Source organism: Amyelois transitella, chromosome 10 (genome assembly GCF_032362555.1).
Source record: "Amyelois transitella isolate CPQ chromosome 10, ilAmyTran1.1, whole genome shotgun sequence".
In the NCBI taxonomy this organism is placed as follows: domain Eukaryota; kingdom Metazoa; phylum Arthropoda; class Insecta; order Lepidoptera; family Pyralidae; genus Amyelois; species Amyelois transitella.
The window spans coordinates 2,231,557-2,254,028 of NC_083513.1; the positions used below are offsets into that span (position 1 = coordinate 2,231,557).

The 22,472-nt window shown below is 34.3% G+C and overlaps 2 protein-coding genes across 2 annotated transcripts; both read left to right on the forward strand.

The window, feature by feature from the left end:
* Window positions 1-9,132: 9,132 nt before the first annotated feature.
* LOC106130129 (uncharacterized) lies at window positions 9,133-12,852 on the forward strand. Its single transcript, XM_013328899.2, has 2 exons — window positions 9,133-12,039; window positions 12,623-12,852. Exons 1-2 carry the CDS (start codon window positions 11,808-11,810, stop codon window positions 12,850-12,852), a joined length of 462 nt encoding a protein of 153 aa, XP_013184353.2. The 5' UTR covers window positions 9,133-11,807.
* An 8,070-nt stretch (window positions 12,853-20,922) lies between these two features.
* On the forward strand, window positions 20,923-22,098 carry LOC106130145 (uncharacterized). Its single transcript, XM_060946222.1, has one exon. It carries the CDS (start codon window positions 20,923-20,925, stop codon window positions 22,096-22,098), a length of 1,176 nt encoding a protein of 391 aa, XP_060802205.1.
* The last annotated feature ends 374 nt before the right edge of the window (window positions 22,099-22,472 follow it).

Genomic DNA, 22,472 nt, shown 5'->3' on the forward strand with positions numbered 1-22,472 from the left:
TTCTGTTGGTGAAAATCGCATGACAATCCGTTCAGTACTTTTTGAGTTCAGTGCTTACATACAGACAGAGAGACGCGGCGCGGGGGACTATACATTATACTATTTAAGCAGGGGCGTAGCTACCGCCGTATCTGCCGTATCAATTATACGGGGCCCCCGAACCACGGGGGCCCCAAAGTGTGTAAGGAAAAAGAAATAAAAACTTCCTAATTTATTTTATTTTACAAATGACAAAATTCTATAAAGCAATTACTTTTTATCCCGCCTTAAGCGTGCGTTCAAAAGTTGGCAACACTCTACATCGTTATGGCGGGCTGCGGGACTTCCCCGTTTTACTTACTTCATCTGCAACTCAGCGGGGAATCCCACAATAATAAAATCGATATCACGATGTACGTGTACGTCCATACTCTACATTTGATGTTAAACCACGGAGTGCAGTGCAGTGTTTATTTACGCGTTTTATGTAATTGTGCATTACCTACATTGTAATTCAGTACAAACAATATTGTTCTTCTGGTTTAACAAAATTAGTAGCGATTTGTAAAAGTAAGAGAACTGCGAGACACGTTCGTGAAGTATCGACTTTTTTCGATAATTAAGAAAAAATATATACTTTTTTTGGCAATAGTATAAAACGCTGGGCTATGCTAAGTGACGATCCATCTGAAAAATATTTGATTACCCTTAAAAAGGTATGTCCAACCAGATGGTCTTCTAGGAACGATGCTTTATTATCGGTAAAGAAAAATTTTTTACTTATCATGAAAACTTTGTACCAACTAAATTTAATTTCAAATAAAAAAGATGAACGTGAAGAATGTAAAAATATAATTAATATTTTAGAGAGTTATAATTTCTTAGTGCTCGTTACATTTTTTTCTTCACTATTTGAAATTATTAATCCTATTTCTAAAGCTCTACAGCATGAAAATAATGACTTACAGAAATCTAGTATTTTATTAAGTAATCTTTTAAATAGACTGTGCCAATTAAGAAATCAGATTTCATTTAATAGTTTGCTAAATGAGTCCAAAGATTTAGCAATAGAGTGGGGGGTAACAACTGTTTTTAAAAACAGTAGGCGAAAGATAACGAAGCGTTTTTTTGATGAGTTATCACAAGATGAGAGAATTTCCGACCCGGAATCCTATTTCAAAGTCAATGTATACTATTGCTGTTTAGATATATTAATTTCTCAAACTAAAGAAAGATTTCAGAGCCTTTGCGACCTGAGTAGTATGTTCGAAATATTACAACCGGAGAAACTCCTATCTTCTTCAAACGAAGAGATATTAATCGCTTCCGAAAAACTGTCGGTTAAATACAGTAAAGACATCTCAGTTAATCTTTGTGACCAATTAAAGGCTCTAAAAACATGCTTAAAATCTGAAATTCAAAAAATTTATTCCATTAAAGAACTCATTGAATTATTGCTACTAAAATTCAATAGTCTTGCATCTAGTTTTCCCGAGGTAATCACAGCATGCTTTTTATTCTTGACCCTTCCAGTTACAACCGCAACTGCAGAAAGAAGTTTTTCAAAATTAAAAATGATAAAAAATTACTTAAGAACTTCGATGGGACAAGAACGGCTGTCAGACCTCTCACTATTGTCCATAGAGGTAGAAACTTTGGAAAAACTAAAATCATCATCAGCCATAAATGATTTAATAAATCAGTTTGCCGAAAAACAGGCAAGGCAAATGAATATTTAAAATTTGATTTTTATTTGTAAAATTAAATTTTTAAATTAAGGTTAAATTATGTTATGATAAATAAATATTTCTTTTCACAATATTTTTTTTCTTTTGTGAAAAATCTTTACCCCCAAACAATACAAGGGCCCCCAAACAATTTTTTATACGGGGTCCCGCCAATGCACGCTACGCCACTGTATTTAAGTGATAGTGATAAAGAGATTACAATAATAAGACGACTGTAACTTTATCAATTTTAAACTTTATGAAAAAAGAACTGTTCATTTAGGCACACATCAAAGTTCCCATTCCTCCTCCGTACAATCACTTAAAAATAACAGTTTATCGAGCCGTTTTGGCGATAGGCGGTTTCGGATTTTTGTTATAGTACTTCCTGCTTTAGAAAACAATGAAAATTGAAAAGACAAAAGGGACTAAATCCATACAGCCTTGTGTGTCGTGTTTATTAAATAAATCTTTGCGTGTGTCAAGTAGTCATAGGCGGATTTTTTTGAAGTTTTTTCGTGAATTGGTTGACTGAGACGTCACTTTGACCAGATTTAACAAACGCAAAGATTTATTTTATAAACACGACACACATGGCTGTATGGATTTAGTCCCTTTTGTCTTCTTTTCTGGGGTGAATAGTAGAAAAAGTATAAGTTTCATGTTTGCTCTGTGAAAATCGTTTCGGCAAAAAATCGAAGGTGAGCGGTCACTCACGGAAGGAACGAATTTTAATGTTTTAGGTTAGAGGGTTCAGAACGATTGGACTAGATGGCGTTGCCATAAACATGCATGGCCGTAACCGTAAAGTCGCAAGTTTTAAGTGGGTAATTTCTGATATTTATTCGATACGATACTTGTTGAAAAGTACTCATTGAGTAAAAGTATCGAATGCAAAGTATCGAGTACAAAAGTATCTGTATCGAAAGGTAAGATACTCGATACCACAAAGTATCGATAATTTTTTTCGTGTCCCTACACGGGCATTCGCAACGCAGTCTTCTGGCTAACTAGTCGCTACGCTAAGAACAACTTCATCCGAACTAGTCAATATGAGTTCAAAAACCGTTTTATTATTGCTGCTAGCAATAACGTTAGTGCAAATACAAATGTGTGAATCACGAAGTGTCGAAGTCAGGTCAAGTTTTGCTGTGAGCTGCGACGAAGCATGCGAGACCGAAGCAGGCAGTCACGAATACTGTTTTAAGGTATCCCGTTGGGGATTAACATGCACGTGTGAATGTTTGAAAAGACATTGAACAAAGTGAAGCGTGAAGCGGGGAAGTGATTAGTGTACCTAATTATTGAAAGAGAAAGAGAAATGATAGTGGTCGTGTGATTAAAGTGTATTTTTTAAAGCACGTGGCATTTTATTTGCATGTTTTTCACATTAGTCATTGATTCAAGTCCTTCCCTTGTTGTTTGTAGCATGATAAGAGTAGCTTTTGTTACTTCCAAAAGCTTGTCAATGTTCGTGCCCATCCTTGCCAAAAATCGACAAATAGAAATAGCATTTTTTTCGTTTTTTTTTCATCCGGGCGTAAATAGTTATTTGTTTTTTTTTTCATCGTTTTGACGTTTTATATTTGACAATTTAAGTAGGTACCTATAAATGACAGGTAAATTAGGTTTAACAATTAAGAGATGTTTATATGTAGATATGTATCTGAATCTGATACTTAATAATTAGGTAGATACAAAACAATTTAACCACAACTAATTAATTCGTAATGACTATTTTGATTACTATTAATGAGAGACACTATGAGTACAAGTACCTCAGTAATTACCTTATCCTATTCCTATTAGTCGCCAATCAGTAGGTCAAAATCATATTACTTCATGTACAAATTATTTCAAAGTCTATGCCTATCAATGTATGATATCCCTTCATCTCTATATAACATGTATCTAGATTAATATGTAATATTCTCCCGAAGGCTTGTCCGTCGAGATGAAAGTTAGGCAGTTCCTCTGAATAATAGATGTTTAAACCATGTTTGAACCGATATTTAAACTGTGACCGGCGACAATTTTGCTATAAAATAAAGAATGTATAGAAAAAACGCTCCCTATAAGTGCAATTAATGTGCATAGTTCGAATCTTACCGCGACCATTTACTTACTAATGAGTAATTCGTTGAATTTCTTATTGCTTTGTTGTCAATGCTCTCCAGTTATTGTCATACAGTTTATATTCCGAAATATCTTATCAAATGCATGCCACAAAAATATTTGGATACTTTGAAGTCGCTGGAGGCTCAGTAACGTCCGATCTAAGGATTAGATAGATTAGGAACTAAAGATTGATCGAGATCTGCCTATATGGTTTTAATTCCCTTGCAAAGGTTGCCAGACGGGAGTCACTACGTGATCACCTGACTTACCCCATCCGGGATTATGGTCATTGGCGAAACCCGTTCTCCTCTAAAAGAAATGAGGGTTCACAACCGGTTCTAACTCAAGAATTATGATAATTGTTCTAAAGATGTAAATGACGCTCAAACCTGTCTTCAACCAGCCTATCCCCAACAAGCCTCGTAGCTTTATTTCTATACAAGTATACATCAAATCAGATGCAGAATCTTGAACGTAGGTGGTTGAATCGGTAAGTTGCCCGGTTAAAATACGTTTGGCGCAAAAAGGCACAGGTTCGAATACCACTTCGGCCAGTTACCAATGACTATTTTCAAAGTTATGTACATTAGTTTAAATACTAAACGATGCTTTTACGGTGATGGAAAACATCGTGAGGAAACCTGCACATTTAGGCAACTGGATGTGTAACCATGATCGATCCAATATGGGTAAGTTTAGGTTACTTCTTGCAAAGTTCAGATGGGAGTCGCTTCTTATAAAAACCTGGCTCATCCAATCCATGGTCAAAGGTATACCCCGGACTCCTGTCCAGAGTGGTCAGGATGCAACCGGGACTAAAATGGACCAAGACATATACATCAAATCTGCCGGAGGGGTAGGCAGAGATACTTTCTTTCCATGTGCCACAATCCCTGCATACTTCTTTCGCTTTACATTCATAAATTCATGCTAACTCTTTGGTTTATGGTACTCTTGACCTGACCTTTCGCCAGCACCTCTCCGATTTGACTCTGTTCTCTTAATATTCTGGCGACATTCCGCTTACAATCATTTACTGGCCATAATTTATAGTCTGAACTTGTTGCCAACTATCCAACTATTTAATTTTATTACGTTGTCGGGGTAAATTTCATAACTGCTATGTCATAGCGCATTATCTCCCTAATTGGAGTAACATTTTTGTATTTATTTGGCCATGTGGGGAGAATTAATGCAAGCAAGTTGACTAAGCAAATTTATCAGGGGATGGTTAATGGGAACGTTGAAAGTGGGAAGGCCTAGATGAACGTATCTTATATTGACGACATTAGGACAGAATAAATTTATTTTCAAAATTGGATACAAGGTATCACTTTATTGACGTCACATAACTTAAATCTAATTATAACTACTACCGCTTCCAAAGCGCATGTGTAGAAGACGCGGGGGAACAAACTACACTGCAGCATTTTCATCGGACGTCAATTTACGAATATAGATTTCTTAAATCTAAATCGTGGACGAATGCACATTGTCTACATTAAAAAACATGAATGAATGTACCTAGAACTAATTATGTCAATACGAATATTTCGTCAAATAAAATAAAAATAAAATATGTAGATACTGTACGAATTATGTCAAGATCATGTCAAAAATACACAAGCATTTAAGAGGCCATTATGTCAAGCTCGGGCCACATATGTTTATCATTAATATAATCCATTCTGGCAAAAGGTCCGGCCAAGAGTACCTACATACCTACCCGAAAATAACAAGCTTACATGAATAGAATTATGAATTTGGATGAAACGAAAGAAGACTCATATTGATACATACAAACATATAATCACGTCGTCTTGAGGGGTAGGCAGAGCCAACAGGCATGAAGACTAATCAAGGCCACGTTCAGCTGTTTGTATATGGTTACTCGCCCGTCGCCTAAAAGAAGAATCCCAAGTTTATAAGCCTATACCTTAGTCGCCTTTAACGACATCCATGGGAACGATATGGATTGATCCTATTCTTTTTTTTAATTGGTGCCGGGAACCACAAGGCATAAACCAAAAAACAACAAATTATCGTAACGTAGCAATCATCTTGTATACGAAAATGATTTTGAATGAAAATATGTTAGAAACGTATATTCCCAGACATTCCCATTCCTCAGCTAGATAGATTTTTCAACAAAAACATAACAAACGCTTAGTAACAAAAGGGAAAGCCGGACCTCACAGGGATATACCTGTACACTTAACAACCCTAAGAGGGATAACAAAAACCTTTCAGATAAGAGATACGTCCCGAGAGCAGCGTTCGACCGGCCCACCTTAATGGCCGTCTTGGTGCCTTCAAACATTGTATTCATGCGTTTCCTTACCGCGCACAAAGCAAGGAAGGCGCGCTGTTCCCACGGATTAGTTACTCTGTGTGTTTATATGAAAAAAACTGCTTGTTCACTTATTTATCTGCACGGCACGAAGCAGATGCCTAGGAGGCACTTTGAAATAAGACCGCTCCAAATCTTTCCTATTGATATCGTAAAAAGCAACTAAGGGATAGGCTGATAAACTTGGGATTTATCTAGTAGGTGATGGGCTACCAACCAGTCACTATATGAAGCTCAATTCCATCCTTTAGCCATTCATATACCTACCATTCGTATATATGAAAGTGGCATTGCAGTCTTTTCAAGACTGTTGGCTCTGTCTACCCCACAAGGGATATAAACGTGATTATATGTATGTATTTGTCTGCTTTTATGATATAATAACGTAAATGAGCTAGTAACTATATGAGTGGGTACATCTCAATCCCAACTAATATATTAATACGAAAGTTTGTTTGGTTGTTGCTTCTTAACGCGTTATCTACTGAACTATTTTTCTGGATAAGGACATAGAGTAAGCTAAACATAGTTCCTGTTCCCTAAAAAACCTGTACCTATTATTTTGTAGGTGGCGCTAAAATCGCGCGGGTGCAGCTGCGATTAAAAGCTAGCTTTATTTATAATTATATTTAACACTAGTTTGCGCCCGCCAACTCCGTTTGCGTGTTATTGAAAATACGAAGGTAAAGGTTATTATATTTACTCAAATTTCGGTACATATTACAGAGTAGTTGGTCTCTTTGGCTTCTACATCACATGATCCAGATCTTTTTTTTTTCGCCATAAGAATATGCTCATCAAGTTGAACAACTTTTGTCAAGATGTCTTTTCTATAATACGGATGATTTAGCTGGTAATATAATGGATCTTCGATTTTTATACGTTAACAGAAAATGCTTATCAGGTTGAGCAACTTTTGTTAAGACGTCTTTTCCATAATTCAGTTAATTTAGCTGGTATATAATGATTCTCATCAACATTAACTCCCTTTATGCAAAGTCAGCGGTTTTGCGTAGTCTTGACCTGATCTTTCGACAGAACGTCTTCGAACATACGTCTTTTTTACTTCCAGACTAGTATCCATACTAGTAGAAAAGAACGTTGGTATGCAATTGGTGAATGTGCAATTATTCCCTTAGTCGCCATATACGGCATCCATGGGAAAGAGATATAAATATTTTGAGTTTAAGTTTGAGATGAAGTGGTTATTTAATTGAGTAGTTGTAGTTAGTTAGTAGTAATTAAAATACAAAAAATGTTTTACACAAAAATCATTTCATTCTATTTACTCACAAACATGACTGCCATCTGTTATCTCAAAACCACATTATTAATTATAGAAAAGTCCATCTTACAAACTTAGTTTGTATTTTTTGTTTTCATCACGGTCGCTAGATGGCACGATAGATATATTCTGCCAATTATTTCAATGAAAAACAAAATAAAATGTAATGAAAAGCATAGATAGATACGTAGGTACTTTATTAAATATAATATTATTATAATATAATATTATAATAAATATAATATAATATATTATATTATATTTATTAAATAAATATATTCCTTGCGGGCTAGACAGAGCCAACAGTCTTGAAAAGACTGATGGACACATGTTCAGCTGTTTGACGAAAGAGATTCAAAAAGGTAGTGAAAGCTTGCTATCCCATCCCCTACAAGAGGAATCCCATGTAAGTATATAAGCCTATCCCTTAGTCGCTTTTAACGACGCTTTTTTCCATGGGGAAAAGATGAAGTGGTCCTATTATTTTTCTATTGATACCGGGAACTACACGGCATTGATTATTCACAAGTGTGGAAGTAGCACCCGGCAAATAAGTAGATTCTAGAATTTGATCCTTCCGGGGTTCGTGTTAGTATTTTTTTTATAATAAAAATCGTATGCGCAACGAACATTTATTAGAATTTTGTTCAACTTACGTGCCCGGCACTCTATTATTTCATGCTTAGCATATAAACATACAGCTTCTGTTAGCACAACCATCACTATCACTACATAGTATAAAACAAAGTCGCTATTTTAGTCTGTTTGTCTGTATGCTTAAATCTTTAAAATTACGCAAGGTAGAGTGATTCAAGAGGAAGGTTTTTATGTATAATAACATCTATTAAATAATGGAGAAATACTGTTTTTTTCAGGGTTTCTAATGAGGTGTCGTAAAGTGGTGCATCCTATTTTGATAAATAGACATTGATTTTTTCCGAATTTTGCACCCGTGTGAAGCCGGGGCGGGTCGCTAGTTAACAATAAATCACTAGCTGCGAACTATTTACCCCTCTAAGATATAATATGGTATAGTAACCATTATTTTTAGTTTATCCCCTATTCCATGTGTACTTTTCTGTTGTTGGCTATATAACTACTTGTATTTGCTTAAAAACAAGGGTTGTCTATGCTCTGGCACATATAGCTGTCTCTTTTATTCTTTGTTATATTTGAAAGAGATGGCAATACCACTTGTCAAGATAATGTCAGTTGTTGTCTATGCTATTTGCTATGTATTCGAGTCAAGAGGTTTACGTACTTCTTAAATGTCAAAATAACTCTTTCGATGCTAATAAATTATTGTTGTTTTGTTTTATAGTTTAATTTGTTGCGATAACGCATCGAAATTGAGTTTTTCGCGCGTGTAATATTACGACTCCGACTCACAAAAAGTCGTATCGCGTTACGTTTGCGGAAAGTACTTTTTTTATAGGTCCTCAATAACTTCTGTGTCAAATAGTTTTCTTGTATATTTCTCTTTCATTCAAATGGGTTATTTAAGGTTTTCGGTTTTTTCTTCAAGTGGTGCCATCATGATATTAATTCGGTGTTCTTTGTTATTTATTAATTTTGTCGGTGATAGTGAAATATTGGAAATGTAGTGAAAGTGTTGAGGTTAGTTTTTGTTCGCGCTATTTTGGGGTAGCTACCCCTGATTCAGTCTGCGGTTCGGTGAGTAATAGCGAGTAAGTTCCATATAGAAGGATTTCCAATTATATTACTGCACATAACATAATAAATTTCGATCCAAACGGCATTGTTTTGTTTTTGTAATTTACCTGCATTATTGCAAACATCAGACGGATATCTTATGAAAAGCATGCAAAAATAGACAATATCATGTCCTGATGGCATCAGCTTTTGATATAAGAAAGATATTTCTTCCACAATTTCTTGGAAATATAATAAGTTACTTAAACACTTGCCATTCACCTTGTTACAACGAAAAATAGGTTGTTTATATATAAAGCTTACTCATTATGTATGTCTGTTCTTAACAGTTAGAACTAAGATGACTGGGTTCGATTCCCATTTATACTCAGATTTGTAAATATATAAACCAAGTAGGTATAAATTAAGTAAGAAGTGTATACAAAGATGTTTTTACAAAGTTAAGCAGGTTCATATAATTGTCATAGGTGTATATTGGTGATGCATGTTAATGACTGTTTGAGAGTATGTATTTGTTCAATGGGTTACAAGTACAAGACAAGTATTTCACTCTTTGCTTGGGTTCAAGCCCCAAATTATTATTAGAAATTCAATTTTTTTAAGTTTGATTCGCTGTAATGGCACTTAGACGGAAAAATGTATTCTTTACTCCTTTGGTAAATAGTGTGATTATAAGTATGTATGTACTATTAAGTAATTAAACTGAGTACAACAGTAAGCCAAACAGCTGAACGTGGCCTATCAGTATTTTCAAGACTGTTGGTTCTGTCTACCCCAAAAGGGATATAGACGTGATTACATATAAGTATGTATGTACTATTAACACAAAGGAATACTATCAGGCAGCTGAATGAAAAACGTTAGTATATCTTTTCTCTGCATCATAGATGTGCCTATTATTCACTATTGATAATGAACTCGCCAAGTTTCAAAACTGGAAACGGCGAATGCAGTGGCATTACAATTAGAGGGAGAGAGAGTTAGATCTTTTATAACATTATCTTTGTTTAGCGTTTTATGTAGTATACTCCCGAGTTTCAAAACTGAAACTTAAGAACATAATTTACAGGGCATTGGAATAGTTTATATCTGTGACATTTATATGGGTTCAAATCCCAGTTCTGTGTGTGTTTTTTATATGGGCCCAAGCTTTGAAGCCAGAAGCTATGAATGCTATTGGAAGTTTATAGGTGTAAGTGAGGGAATTTATTATGATTAGTGTCACACCGATTTGGGTTCGAATCCCAATTATTTCTTTAATATTTGGTGTTCTATATTGCAGATCACAAGATATAAAGCCCAAAATTGATAAGCTATTCTATTGGCATTATGGTGAAAAACAGAATATCATTTGATCAGTCACATTGATAATATGGGTTCAAATCCCAATTATTTATTTAATGTTTGTTATTTTATTAAGCACACCCTAAGGTTCAAAGTCAAATACTGAAAAGGCAATTAAAAATTATATTAAGATGAAAGAGAGAGTTAATTAAGATCAGTCACGGTTGAATGATTTAGGTTCAATTCTTGCATCCTTGTAAGCTTTGCCCTTGCATTCAGTTTTAAGTGATTCCCTCTAATGGACCTAAATATAAATAGCCTTAGAATTATATTATAATGAAAGAGATAATTTATTTTGTCTATGGACATCTGTTTGGGTTGTTGGGTTCGATTCCCAATTATTTGTTTGTACATGTTTAGTATAAAATAAAAATATAATAGCATCTTTATAAGTACTTACAATAATTCATTCATGGTGAATGAATATATTTTTGATTATCAATGGTTTGGGTTCGATTCCCCGGCTTTGCCTTTGTATTTAGTTCTAAGTAGGATTAGGAAAAATTATACTAGGTTCAATTCCCAGAAGATTTACAGGGCATATGATTTTGTTGCCAAAGAATTCTAATGTATAATGGGTTCGACTCCCGTGTGATTTCAAGGATTTCAATAAGTAGAAATAACTAAGACTGTGTAATGAGAGAAAGATTATATGAGTGAGAGAGAGAGATGACCATGTTATGTATGATCCCGTTGCATATAATTTGTGACAACCTCAGTTTGAGTTTTTGTATAGGGTTAGTTAGTTAAGAAAAGTGGATGGAGTTTAAATTGGGTTCGATTCCCAAAGTTAAATTTTTAAAAAGAATATTTATTTTATTATTTTGTTGAAAGAATAAAAATTAAATGAATAAAGATCTTCGAGAGACCAAAAAATTTGATATTCAAAGGTGAATGGCGTATTTCTTGAATATTTGTGCTATTTCAAAGTCATGATATTGTTTATTTTTATTTTTTAAGATGTCTGTCCCTATACATTTGGAGATCCTTCAACAGTTTTATAACTAGCTATTTAAATATAAAAACCATGGTGCCATAACTTTACATTTTTATATAAAATTTTAGAAGATCGAGTTTTCTAAACAAAAGTAAAATGTTTTATTTTATTTAAAAAAAAGATTGTAATTTGTTGTTTATGAATAAATAAATAAATAAAAAACAAAAAGAAATTTGAATAAAGAGATGCGGGATGGACGGTCTTATTATTTACCTTGTTCCCTTTCCTTGTTCCTTCCCAGTTTTGAAAGCACAATTTTTTTTATGGTTTCTTACTATTCCTAATGATTTTAAAAAAATAGTAAGGAATCATTTTTCATAAATAAAGTGTTATATGGGCGGTGGTTGTATTTTTATTTATTTCCCCCTCTGGTATTTTGGTATAATTTTTTGGTTTTGCTCATCAGTGCCGGCGCAGTTCATACCGGGTCGTACCGGCGCCGGTCTACTCATACTGAACGGGTTCACATTCTACATGAAGAATCACCAAGCACGCGGGAAAAAGCAATGGTACTGCTCCTCCAGGGACGTCCACGGCTGTCGCGCTGACGTCATCACGTACAGGGGCTACGATGGCAGGGATTACATCTCCATCTTCAGAGGGCGCCACATACACAACCCACCAAAATTAAGAAAGTGTCATGACGGCCGCTACATACGCGAAAAAGATCTTTTTAATAAATTGTTGTTACAGTAACTAAATATTTATATGTGTATATGTATACACGTAATTTCATAGGCTTTATTTTTCGTTTCCGTTCAAAAATCATGTGATGTACTTATTTTTTTATATACATATGTAATATGAAGTGACTTCTCGCATGTTTCTACTGTAGGGACCTGCTAGTATGTAGACATGAATTTTGTGAAGAATTTTAGAGTACAGTATTCTGATATCTTGTCTGTTTTATTGTTATTTTTTTAGATATGTAATACATGTCCCTTCTCTCCCGTCTGATATATATTCTTTTTTAATTTATTTTTTTCTATGTTTATTAAATTGAGATCCCTAAAAATATTATAGTAATAATTTATTCTACAAAATCAAGAGTTAGATGCCCCATGTTACTTCAGTCGAACTAAGTAAAGAACTCACAGTATTTATTTTTCTTGTAATCTGATATGTTTTAATCAGTGTTGTGCTTACAGAAATATACTATCTCCCTTCTCACCGTACGGGCAGCATGGTGTTAATATTCAAAGACAATAAGTATTGGATCAATAATAGGTACCAAAATACTATAAATTGGACATGCAGAGACAGGAAGCGACTGGGATGCAACAGCTGTGTGCAAACGACGGTCGAAGGAAGGTACATCAAGCATAAAGGATTCCACAATCATGACGACAACTACACAAAGTACAATTTCAATGTTTAACATTTAAAATGATCAGATCATTTTATTACGTTTAGGATTTCTGCTGAGACGAAGGAAGAGCTGGGTGTTTCGTGCCAATTCCATTATTTTTAATTTTACTAATAGAATAATAGTATTTTGCATACTACGGAAAGCGTTGAAATACTCGGTAAATATGCATGCGCATTTGAAAAATATTTTCTCTCCATTTAATGCTAGTAGGTACTTCTTAAAAGAGATTTTAGGTAATTGGATTTTAGCAGTGTCTACTATTTATTTTGTTTTATTTTTTTTTATACAAAGTAAGGAAAGCCTACGACTTTAACTAAATTAAAAATGAGACTGAACTTAGTGACGTGCACAAACAAATACATTAATACTCTGTAGGTACATGTAATATAAATTACTCGTACAAGCGAGATGAGGCAGAGTAAAGCAGATCCAAATTATCGTGGATGCATGTCACTGTTTCAACCTCAAAAAAGCAGATTAAATAAAAAAAAACTAATAAATAAAGATTTCCTAAATGAATTTAGGTATGTTAAAGTTAAGTTTTTTCGCCATTATTTTTAATTTTATTTTCTGTGACTGCTGTAAGTGTAAATAGACCTTTGTCTTGTTCTTTATATTTTTTAGTTTGTTCTGTTTTAGACATACGAGGGGAGGACAATAAGTTCGCGGAATAAGAGTGAAGCGAATTGAAATTAAACACTATTTTTCTTTTCAATATATTCTTCCTTAACTCTAATACATTTTTCCGATCTCTCTAATTTCGCAAAATTTTTGACCTCCGTTCGTAGGTAAAGGCATTAAAATTGCATTCCTATTTTGGAAAGGTGGTTAGGTTATAAGTTTTGTTTTGCGAATATTTGCATAAGTAAGATGAAGATGAGAATGAGCAAAATAACATTAAGACGGCGCATTTATCTCAATGATGCGTAAATTTTCCGAATTAATTTTGAACCTTAGTGGTTCTGATTTATTTAAAGTGCGCCACTACTATCATAAGTAGGTAGGTAGGTACCTAATGTTACAGTGATATTAAAAAAACTGTCGATAAATTTTAGGGTGTTAATGTATATTATTTTTACTTGAAAGTGAAATTTAAACTACTTTGAGCTGTGAATGTCGTTAACTTATATTTTTCAAGACACTTTATTTCTAGGTTTAAAATTGGTATAAACGCCACCTAGTGGCAGCATTTCGTACCTTTAACTTTAGTTCGTGCGTAATGTTAACGTAATGCGACGATAGATGGCAATACTGATTACAAAATGATTGTGTAAATGTAGGTCACACATTTTTTTTCTCATGATTGATGAAGTGTACTTACGGAATCTACAGTCTTATTTAATTTTACTTTGTATTTTACTAGTCAATAATATATTATCCTATATTATGTCTTAAAAACTTAAAAAGTACTTAGCAAAAAGTGCCAAACAAAATATACTGTAATTTAAGTAATCACACATGAAGATTTTATAAATATCTTAATAAAATTGTTAGTGAGTAACTTTTGTAAGAGTGATAGTCTTGTTTTGACTTATTTCTTCCAAAATATAAGTAATTAACTATATATTGTTTCTCATTTTAACCGACTTCAAAAAAGGAGGACGTTTTCAATTCAACCCCATTTTTTACGCATTTTCATTGACAAATAGGAAATAACCAACCACGATATTTATGTATAATGGAGATTAAAACTGTAATGACAATTTTTTTGTTAGATTAGTTGAGTATGTTATGAACAGTCGTTTTCAGAAGAAAACGCCTTTTCGTAAGTACAACCAAATCATTGGGGGTCAACTTACTTGACCCAAGTTATTCTGCTTGCGACTGTACTTACCTACTTCTGCGAGTTTGTTGGTGTATTACAAGAAACCATGTATTAATTAGAAGTACTATGTACAGGAGGCCTTAGTGCGTATAAGAAAAATAATACCTAAGCTTAACAAATTAACCTCTCCTAGGCTTCTAGTTTACCCTTAGGGTTTCGGAGGTCAGAAGACAGTCGCTTCATATAAAAACTAGTAACCTTGTAAAATCTAAAGAAATACAGCTGAGGATGCAAATGGAATCAAAGAAAATAACTATTTTATGTTAGGCATTTACGCGGGGCTTTGCTTTCGTGAAAATTTTCAGGTACTGCTGAAGGTTTAACTCTCTCTGGCCTTCTTCGTAGTTAAATCAGGTTCAGCAGTTTTTCAAATCGTATTCGTTAACAAAAATACAAATGTGTTCTCTTTATATTTAGCATGATTCGGTTATACCTACTCGGATAATGTTGACCAGCGCCCTTATCGATTCTTACAGTGAAGTTCATAAGGAATGAGAAAAACACGCAGTTCCTTATGGTCAATAACTATACGTTCCGTAAACACCGCACCTCCGCCTATGGCATCCGCTTCAGGTGCACCCAGCACGCCTCGAAGGGATGCAATGCGTACGTCATGATCGAACATTCTGGAGTCATACGGACGCTAGCCGACAACCATAGCCACCCACAGCCCAGATATATGCAGCATCAAACTGGATTCTACTTTAAATATTGATTGATCGAAATTTGATTTGAACTGTGTGGGATTAGAAATATGTAGGTATTTAGTCTAAGATTTTTTTTTTGCCTACGTTATGATCGAATATTCTTGAATCGAAGAATTAGATTACAGCTACCCGCAACCAGGTATATATGAAGTATCAAAATAGATTCTACTTTAAATATTGATCAATATTTGATATAACTTGTGTTAGAATAGAAATATATAGGTTTTTTTTCCTACGTTATGATCAAATATGCTCGGATCATCTGTAAGCTCGGTAATAATTATTTATAAGAACTGCAGTTACCCGCAGCCATATTTACAGTATCAAATTAGATTCTACTATACATAGTGATCCACATTTGATGTAAAATTGTGTGAAAATAGAAATATGTAGATATTACAACAGATTTTTATAGAGCTAGTGCAGAGTCGCGTTCAATGAATTTATGGTTTTTGTTCTGTGTAGTCATATTTTCTACAGTTGACTGTACAAATATATTAAATTATGTCTATTCCATAGTTTTATTTAATTAAATTAATTTTATTAAAATACTTAAAAGTTTATTTCAAATCAGAATTGACCATATAGTAGTATACATTATTATACATACATTATTAAAATCTCGCGCAGTAAATGATTTTGCAGAGGTCAGCCGGGAGTCATTCAGAGTAATTCACCTTTACCCAATCCATGATCATGGTCAGTAACCGCCTCTGATAACTGAGGATGTAATCGGGCTTAACGCCAGGGGGAAGAATAAGTTTAAAAATTAAAAAAAAAAATGGAATTCAATAAAGACGACATACATTAATGGGATTTCTTTCTTTTATTTGTCTTGGTATACTCATTGATATAATAATAGTGTGCGGTTTCTCAATAATTTCAGTACAATTCATCAGAACTGTGAATAACAAGATGTTGCTGATGCTCAACTCCCACACTTTCCGGTACCATGTTCAGCTGACCACGGGCACCAGGTACCGGTGTTGTCGGGAGAGGAAATGCAGCTCGTACGTAGTTCTAGACGAGCATAGCAACATCGTGAGGAAGAAGGAGGAGCACGATCATGAACCGTTCAAATATTTTGTTAAAGACGGTATTTATCATCGACTGTAGCCGGATTGAAGTTATGTGTTGAAATTATAATATTTTTTTATATATAAGGTTTTTTTTTTTAAGTTGTTTTAATCGTTTGCCTGCCTGAAGAGAAAACTGAACGCACTGTATATACAAGATTACGATGTTTTTTTTTCTGACACACCGGGCAATTATTCGCAACTTCTAGCTTTCAATATTGATTAGATTGTAAAATGTTCCGAATATTACAAGAAAAGCCTTGATTCTTACTTAGAAAAGCTGTCTCAATTTCTATTGAGCAAGCAAGAGCAAGTGCAAATTTTAATTATATTTTGTTATGTCATTTTGTTTCTGGGGTCATACCTGATTTCTACAGTTAAAAGCTTGCAAAATTTGCTTATAAAAACGTATTGAAACATTTGAAAATAGAACTTTGGCAATTTTTGCAAACAATAAAACAGTCAGTCTTGAGTGAATATAAAGTTACGTTACTTCATTCTCCCAAATGCATTAATCTAAGCAACTTGCTATATTTGTTTTTCGCAGTGACTTTCGTTATGTCCCACTCGGCACGGCCTCTGGTCTTTTACAACAACCATGCCTACAGGAAACATTGTAATCTCAAGTCTGGGATGCGACTCCAATGCACCAAGAGCTTCACCGGATGCAGAGCCTATTTGGTTGTAGACGAAGACCAACGTATTGTTAAGGGTAGCGAAGAACACTCGCACGAACCTGTTAAGTATGGGCAGACGAAGAACGGGCTGTATTTTAAGATATAATTATGTTTTTGATACACGCTTAAAATATATGTATAAATCAAAATCATATAAAACAACAACAATAGAAATGTAACAATGCCATTGAATCAATAGGAATTATTTGTCGTTGTCGTGTAAAGCATTTTTGCTCAGCTGTCAAATAAAGATCAGAATGAAGACGTAAGAAAATAAATGTCACCAGTACTTACCACTTGTATAGTCCTATATTATTCTGAACTCTATGATTTTTATTTATTATACTATGATTTTTTTTATTTTAAATAGTGACCTACATCGAGACTGTTCAAGGCACACTCATCGCTATGTATAAATCGCATTCGTACAACAAGCATCGACAAGAGAAGACAGGCCACAGGTACCGATGTACCAAGTCCGCATGCAACGCATTTATCACTGTAAATAAGAAAAACTTCGTCATAAGATGCAATGAAACTCATACGCACGCGCCTGTTCAATATTATCGCCTTCAATGTGGAAAATATATTAAAATGTAATATTGAAAATAAAAACAAGTTATATCATTAACGAAAGCGCCGGCAATAGACTACTAGTGTAGACTTTGTAAAATATGTCAGTTGTTACCGGCCATATGTTTCATCTCAGTTTGGGTACAATTACTCCATCACTATTGCCATGTAAATTATTATGCAAGTGCTCCAAGTAATATGAGTATAGCTGTCGAAATCTTGGTCTTTTGACTTTGTCACATGGGTAAAATCTAGCTGGCTGGACATGTGTTGACCTTGTGACATAGTGCACAGCCTTTTGGACTCCCCCAACCTGGTTTCGCATCTTTTCATCCGAACATCCTCGTGATGTACTCGAAGTAACGTCATATTCAAAATCAAGTCAAACGTTTGCGAATATGTAAACCCTTTAAGTACATATATACATTTTTCATAATCCCTCTTATTAACACGCGTTTTGCTCACGATACGATGAAAAAAACGCCTGTTAATAAAGTCTTGTAATTGGGTCGTCCTTTTTTAACCTACAAAAAGGTGTCTTCGCCAGACAGTTAAAAAAAACAAGTAAATTATCAATATTTTTTAAAAATTATATTTTGATATACACTGTACGATACATATAATGACCGCACATATTTCAATAACATATTAATAAATAATTTCACTGTAAAAAGTAAGTTACAGAGTTGTAAATCCGCGTGACATAAATGTATTCATACAATATCATTGTCTCCCGGTACATGAGCTTTCGTATATATTCTCTATCTCTTTAATATATTAGGTACCTTTCGTGTAACAGTAATAGTTATTTCTTAATAGGTACTATCAATAAAACTCGTCTCCCTCTATCGTCTACCTAATGTATTGCGTGGTAAATTCTGTCACGTCGGTTGTCAAACGAAATAAGCGCTGTTGCCGCTCGTCCCTTTCCCCCCTCCGTACGTGTTCCCCTCTGCGAACAGAAGGCAGCGCTTCAGACACCCAAACGCGTGTATGTTTATTCGGCTACCGCTTCGTCAGATTCGTTACGTAAGTAATTCATTCAAATTCTAATGATCATTGTTACTTTTTGTTGTTTACTCTTACGTAATAAGAAATGTTTTATGCTCGACAAGTAAATTATCAAATTCTATGTTAACTTTTAAATATTATCAACTTTTTAACAAAAATTTACTCTTCCGTCACACGACAATTCTGTCACATAGATATCGTGACGGTGCTTAATTCAAGAAATACTAAAAAAGATTCATAAGTTTTGGTAGTTATTAGGATAATTATTTCTACGGAAAATCTTCTGTAGTCATTTAGATACTAATTACTTATTTTCTATTACCAGAATACATTATGGTGAAACGGAAGCCATTAACAGGAGCAGAAAGACAACGGATTTATCGCGCGAAACGAAAAAATAACCCTGAGAAAGAGGCTGAAGTAAAGCGTAAAAATTTAGAAAGGTACCATGCTCGAAAAAAGCTAGTGGCTGATATGAGCGAGGCAGAGCATCGAATTCAAAAGCGAAAATGGCAAGAAGCTAATAAAAAAAGAAAGGAAAAGAAAAGATGCTTGAAGAGGTACTTTTGACCACACCGGCTCCATCACCAACACCAGAAAGTCCAAAAGTAATTACATGTGCAACACCGACTCCCTCTGAAGTATCAACGCGCAGTATCAGGGGAAGAAAAAAAATTTAAAAGATGTAGAACAAACTTATACAGAGATAAAGTTAAGTTTCAAGAAAAAATAAAACAGAGAAAGCAATTCGAAAATATAAGAAAAGATTGCAGAGAAAATCGAAAAAAGACAGCTGCAAAAAAGAGGAAAATAATAATCAGAACACAAAGAAGTACAACGTTCTATCTAATGCCATTAAATAATGATACAAGACTGTCAAAAGTCGAAGAGAAAAACGCCTCATTCAATCGGTTTTCCAAACCCGTATCGTAAAAGAGTCTCGAGTGCAGATCGAATTCTCACGAGTCTAAGAAGCTCTCATCTGAAATGTGATTTCATTAATTGTTTAAGTTTGATCTCACCTTATCATGATAATGTTGAAGACTGATTAAGATTTATAAAAATAAATGATTCTATAAAAATAAATGTATTTTATTACAAACTTTTGCAAAAGAGAGCCTGGTATCCCATAACGACTCCGTCACATAAATTACTACTCTATCACAAAGTTGTCTCCTGTTAGGAAAATTGTTTTGGTCTTATATATATTTAGTTATAACTAGTGCAACATTTGAGTTTTTTATTTACAATATGAAATTGCCACCTGCGCAATAAGTATTGATTTGTAAATAATTCTAAAATTTAATTTACAGCAAAAACTTACTTTTTTAAGCAGTAAATGTGACAGAGTGGTATTCGAAAAATTAATAAAATATATTTAAAAATACAAATATATGATATTAATATGTTTTATTAAAAGTTAATTTTGGTTAATTTATGTTTAACGAAAAGCATGGACGAAAATAATAGAATAAAATAAAAGGTTTCGTGAAGAAAAAATGAAACTTTTTGAGTTGATTCTTTCTTAAAAGTCATGAAAATCATACAAAAATCTGTAATCTTCGCGGTCAATAACTTTTTCTGATAGAGTAGAAAGTCGTCTATTAGAATATATATATATATATATATATATATATATTAGTCAATAAATTGGGCATGGCTTAGAATGTGCCATGTTTTCATTGTCGTGGCAATCGTCATCCGAGTGCAAGCGCTGTTTTCAAAACTTTTCGAGTAAGTAAAAAAATCATTCGCATCTCGACTTCTAAGTATATTCATATACTTACACTGGTATAAAAATGTTGCTTGGTGTATTAATAATTGTAATCAATGTTTATTTTCCAAAAGAAAAATTGTAAATATAAATAGATCACGGCATTTTGAGGTTAGTTACAGTGTATTGCTAATTTGGTATACGGTAGGTGAAGATTATTTGGAATATTCCAAATTATATGCACATTTAGTGTCCACACCTTTTTGTTTTGTTTTTTAATATGGCAAAAAAGCGGGGTGGTATTCGTTTTATGTGTGTGTGTCTGTATCATCACAGCTCTTAAATTAACGCAAGTGGTAGGCTTTTGTCCAGATGGTTAGGTCGCTTGGCTTATCGCTAGTTTATAATTATAATGAATGGATTGTTTTTTATTGTTTTAGCAATGCCCTTTTCTACTTATAAATATAAAAAACAGAAGAAGTGGAGTGAAGACGATATGGCTTCTGCAGTACAAGCTGTTAGAGAGAAAAAAATGGGGTTTTTAAAGGCGGCAAAGACATTTAATGTACCGAGAACGACTTTATTTCGGCTTGCAAATCAAAAAGAACTTACTATACCAGAAATTCTTTCAAAAAAGATAGGTCGCAAACCAGTTTTTGATAAAGACTTTGAGGACATGCTCGTTAGGTACGCCCTTATTATGGAAGCCAAGTTATATGGCCTAACACAAATGGACATAAGAAGAATGGCCTACCAACTTGCAGAGAGAAATAATCTACCCAATCCATTTGAAGATGGTAAAGCCGGCAGATACTGGCTGAAGGGATTTCTCTCAAGGCAGAAGCAGATATTATCAATGCGGAAGTCGTCTGGAACATCATTCGCTAGAGCCAATGGGTTTACCAAGCAAATAATGAACGAATTCTATGACAAACTAGAAAAAGTTTACGATACGAAAAAATTTGCCGCAGATCGAATTTTCAATGTAGATGAGACGGGGTTATCTATTGTCCAATCTAAATTTCCTAAAGTAATTTCTCGTCGTGGCAAAAAACAAATTGCAGCCATAACGTCCGCTGAAAGAGGTTCTCTGATTACGGTAGTGACCTGTATGAGTCCTGCTGGAAGTTTTGTGCCACCAATGATGATATTTCCCCGCAAAAATATGAGCGAGATTTTAATGAAGGGTGCGCCTGTGGGATCTATAGGACGAGCACATCCATCTGGTTGGATACAAACACATTTGTTTACCCAATGGTTCCAGCATTTTATTGATTACGTGAAACCATCCGAAGCATCACCAGTTCTTCTTTTGTTTGATGGTCACTTTAGCCATACAAAAAATCTTGAATTCATAGATAAAGCCAGAGAAAATCACGTAACTTTGATCTCGCTGCCACCACACTGTACCCACAAAATTCAGCCGATGGATAAAGCTTTTATGGGCCCTCTGAAGACATATTATAGCGAAGAAATCCGTATCTGGTTGCGCGACAATAAGAGACCCCTTACTTCTTACGATATTGCAGAACTATTTGGCAAGGCATATCATAAATGCCAAACTGGGGAAATTGCAGCCAAAGGTTTTAGCATCGGTGGAATTTATCCATTTGACAGAAACATCTTCAAAGAGTCAGATTACCTCGCAGCAGCTCATGATGAAGAAAAATAGCTGAACCCTGTTGTGTGAGCACAAATTGTCAACAGGGTGTAATTGAAACACCAAATCTTTCACAATCCATTATACAACCTGAAGAACAACCGAATATATCAATATTGTTATAACAGGATCTCCCAGATGTCACTGAACCAGCAGGTCAATCTTCACCGACATCAAAATCTCGTCGTCTTAGCGTAAATGTTAGAAGTGGGACGCCAAATCGGCCTCCATCCAGGTTTCAGCCGCTAAGTGAAAACCAACCTCATTAACATCTAACAATTGACAATACACCTGTTCGCCCAGGTCCTTCTCATAGTAGCTGCGTTGTCACATCATTTGATATTTCGCCTGGTCCGACCTGTGCTAATAAACGTACATCTAATAGA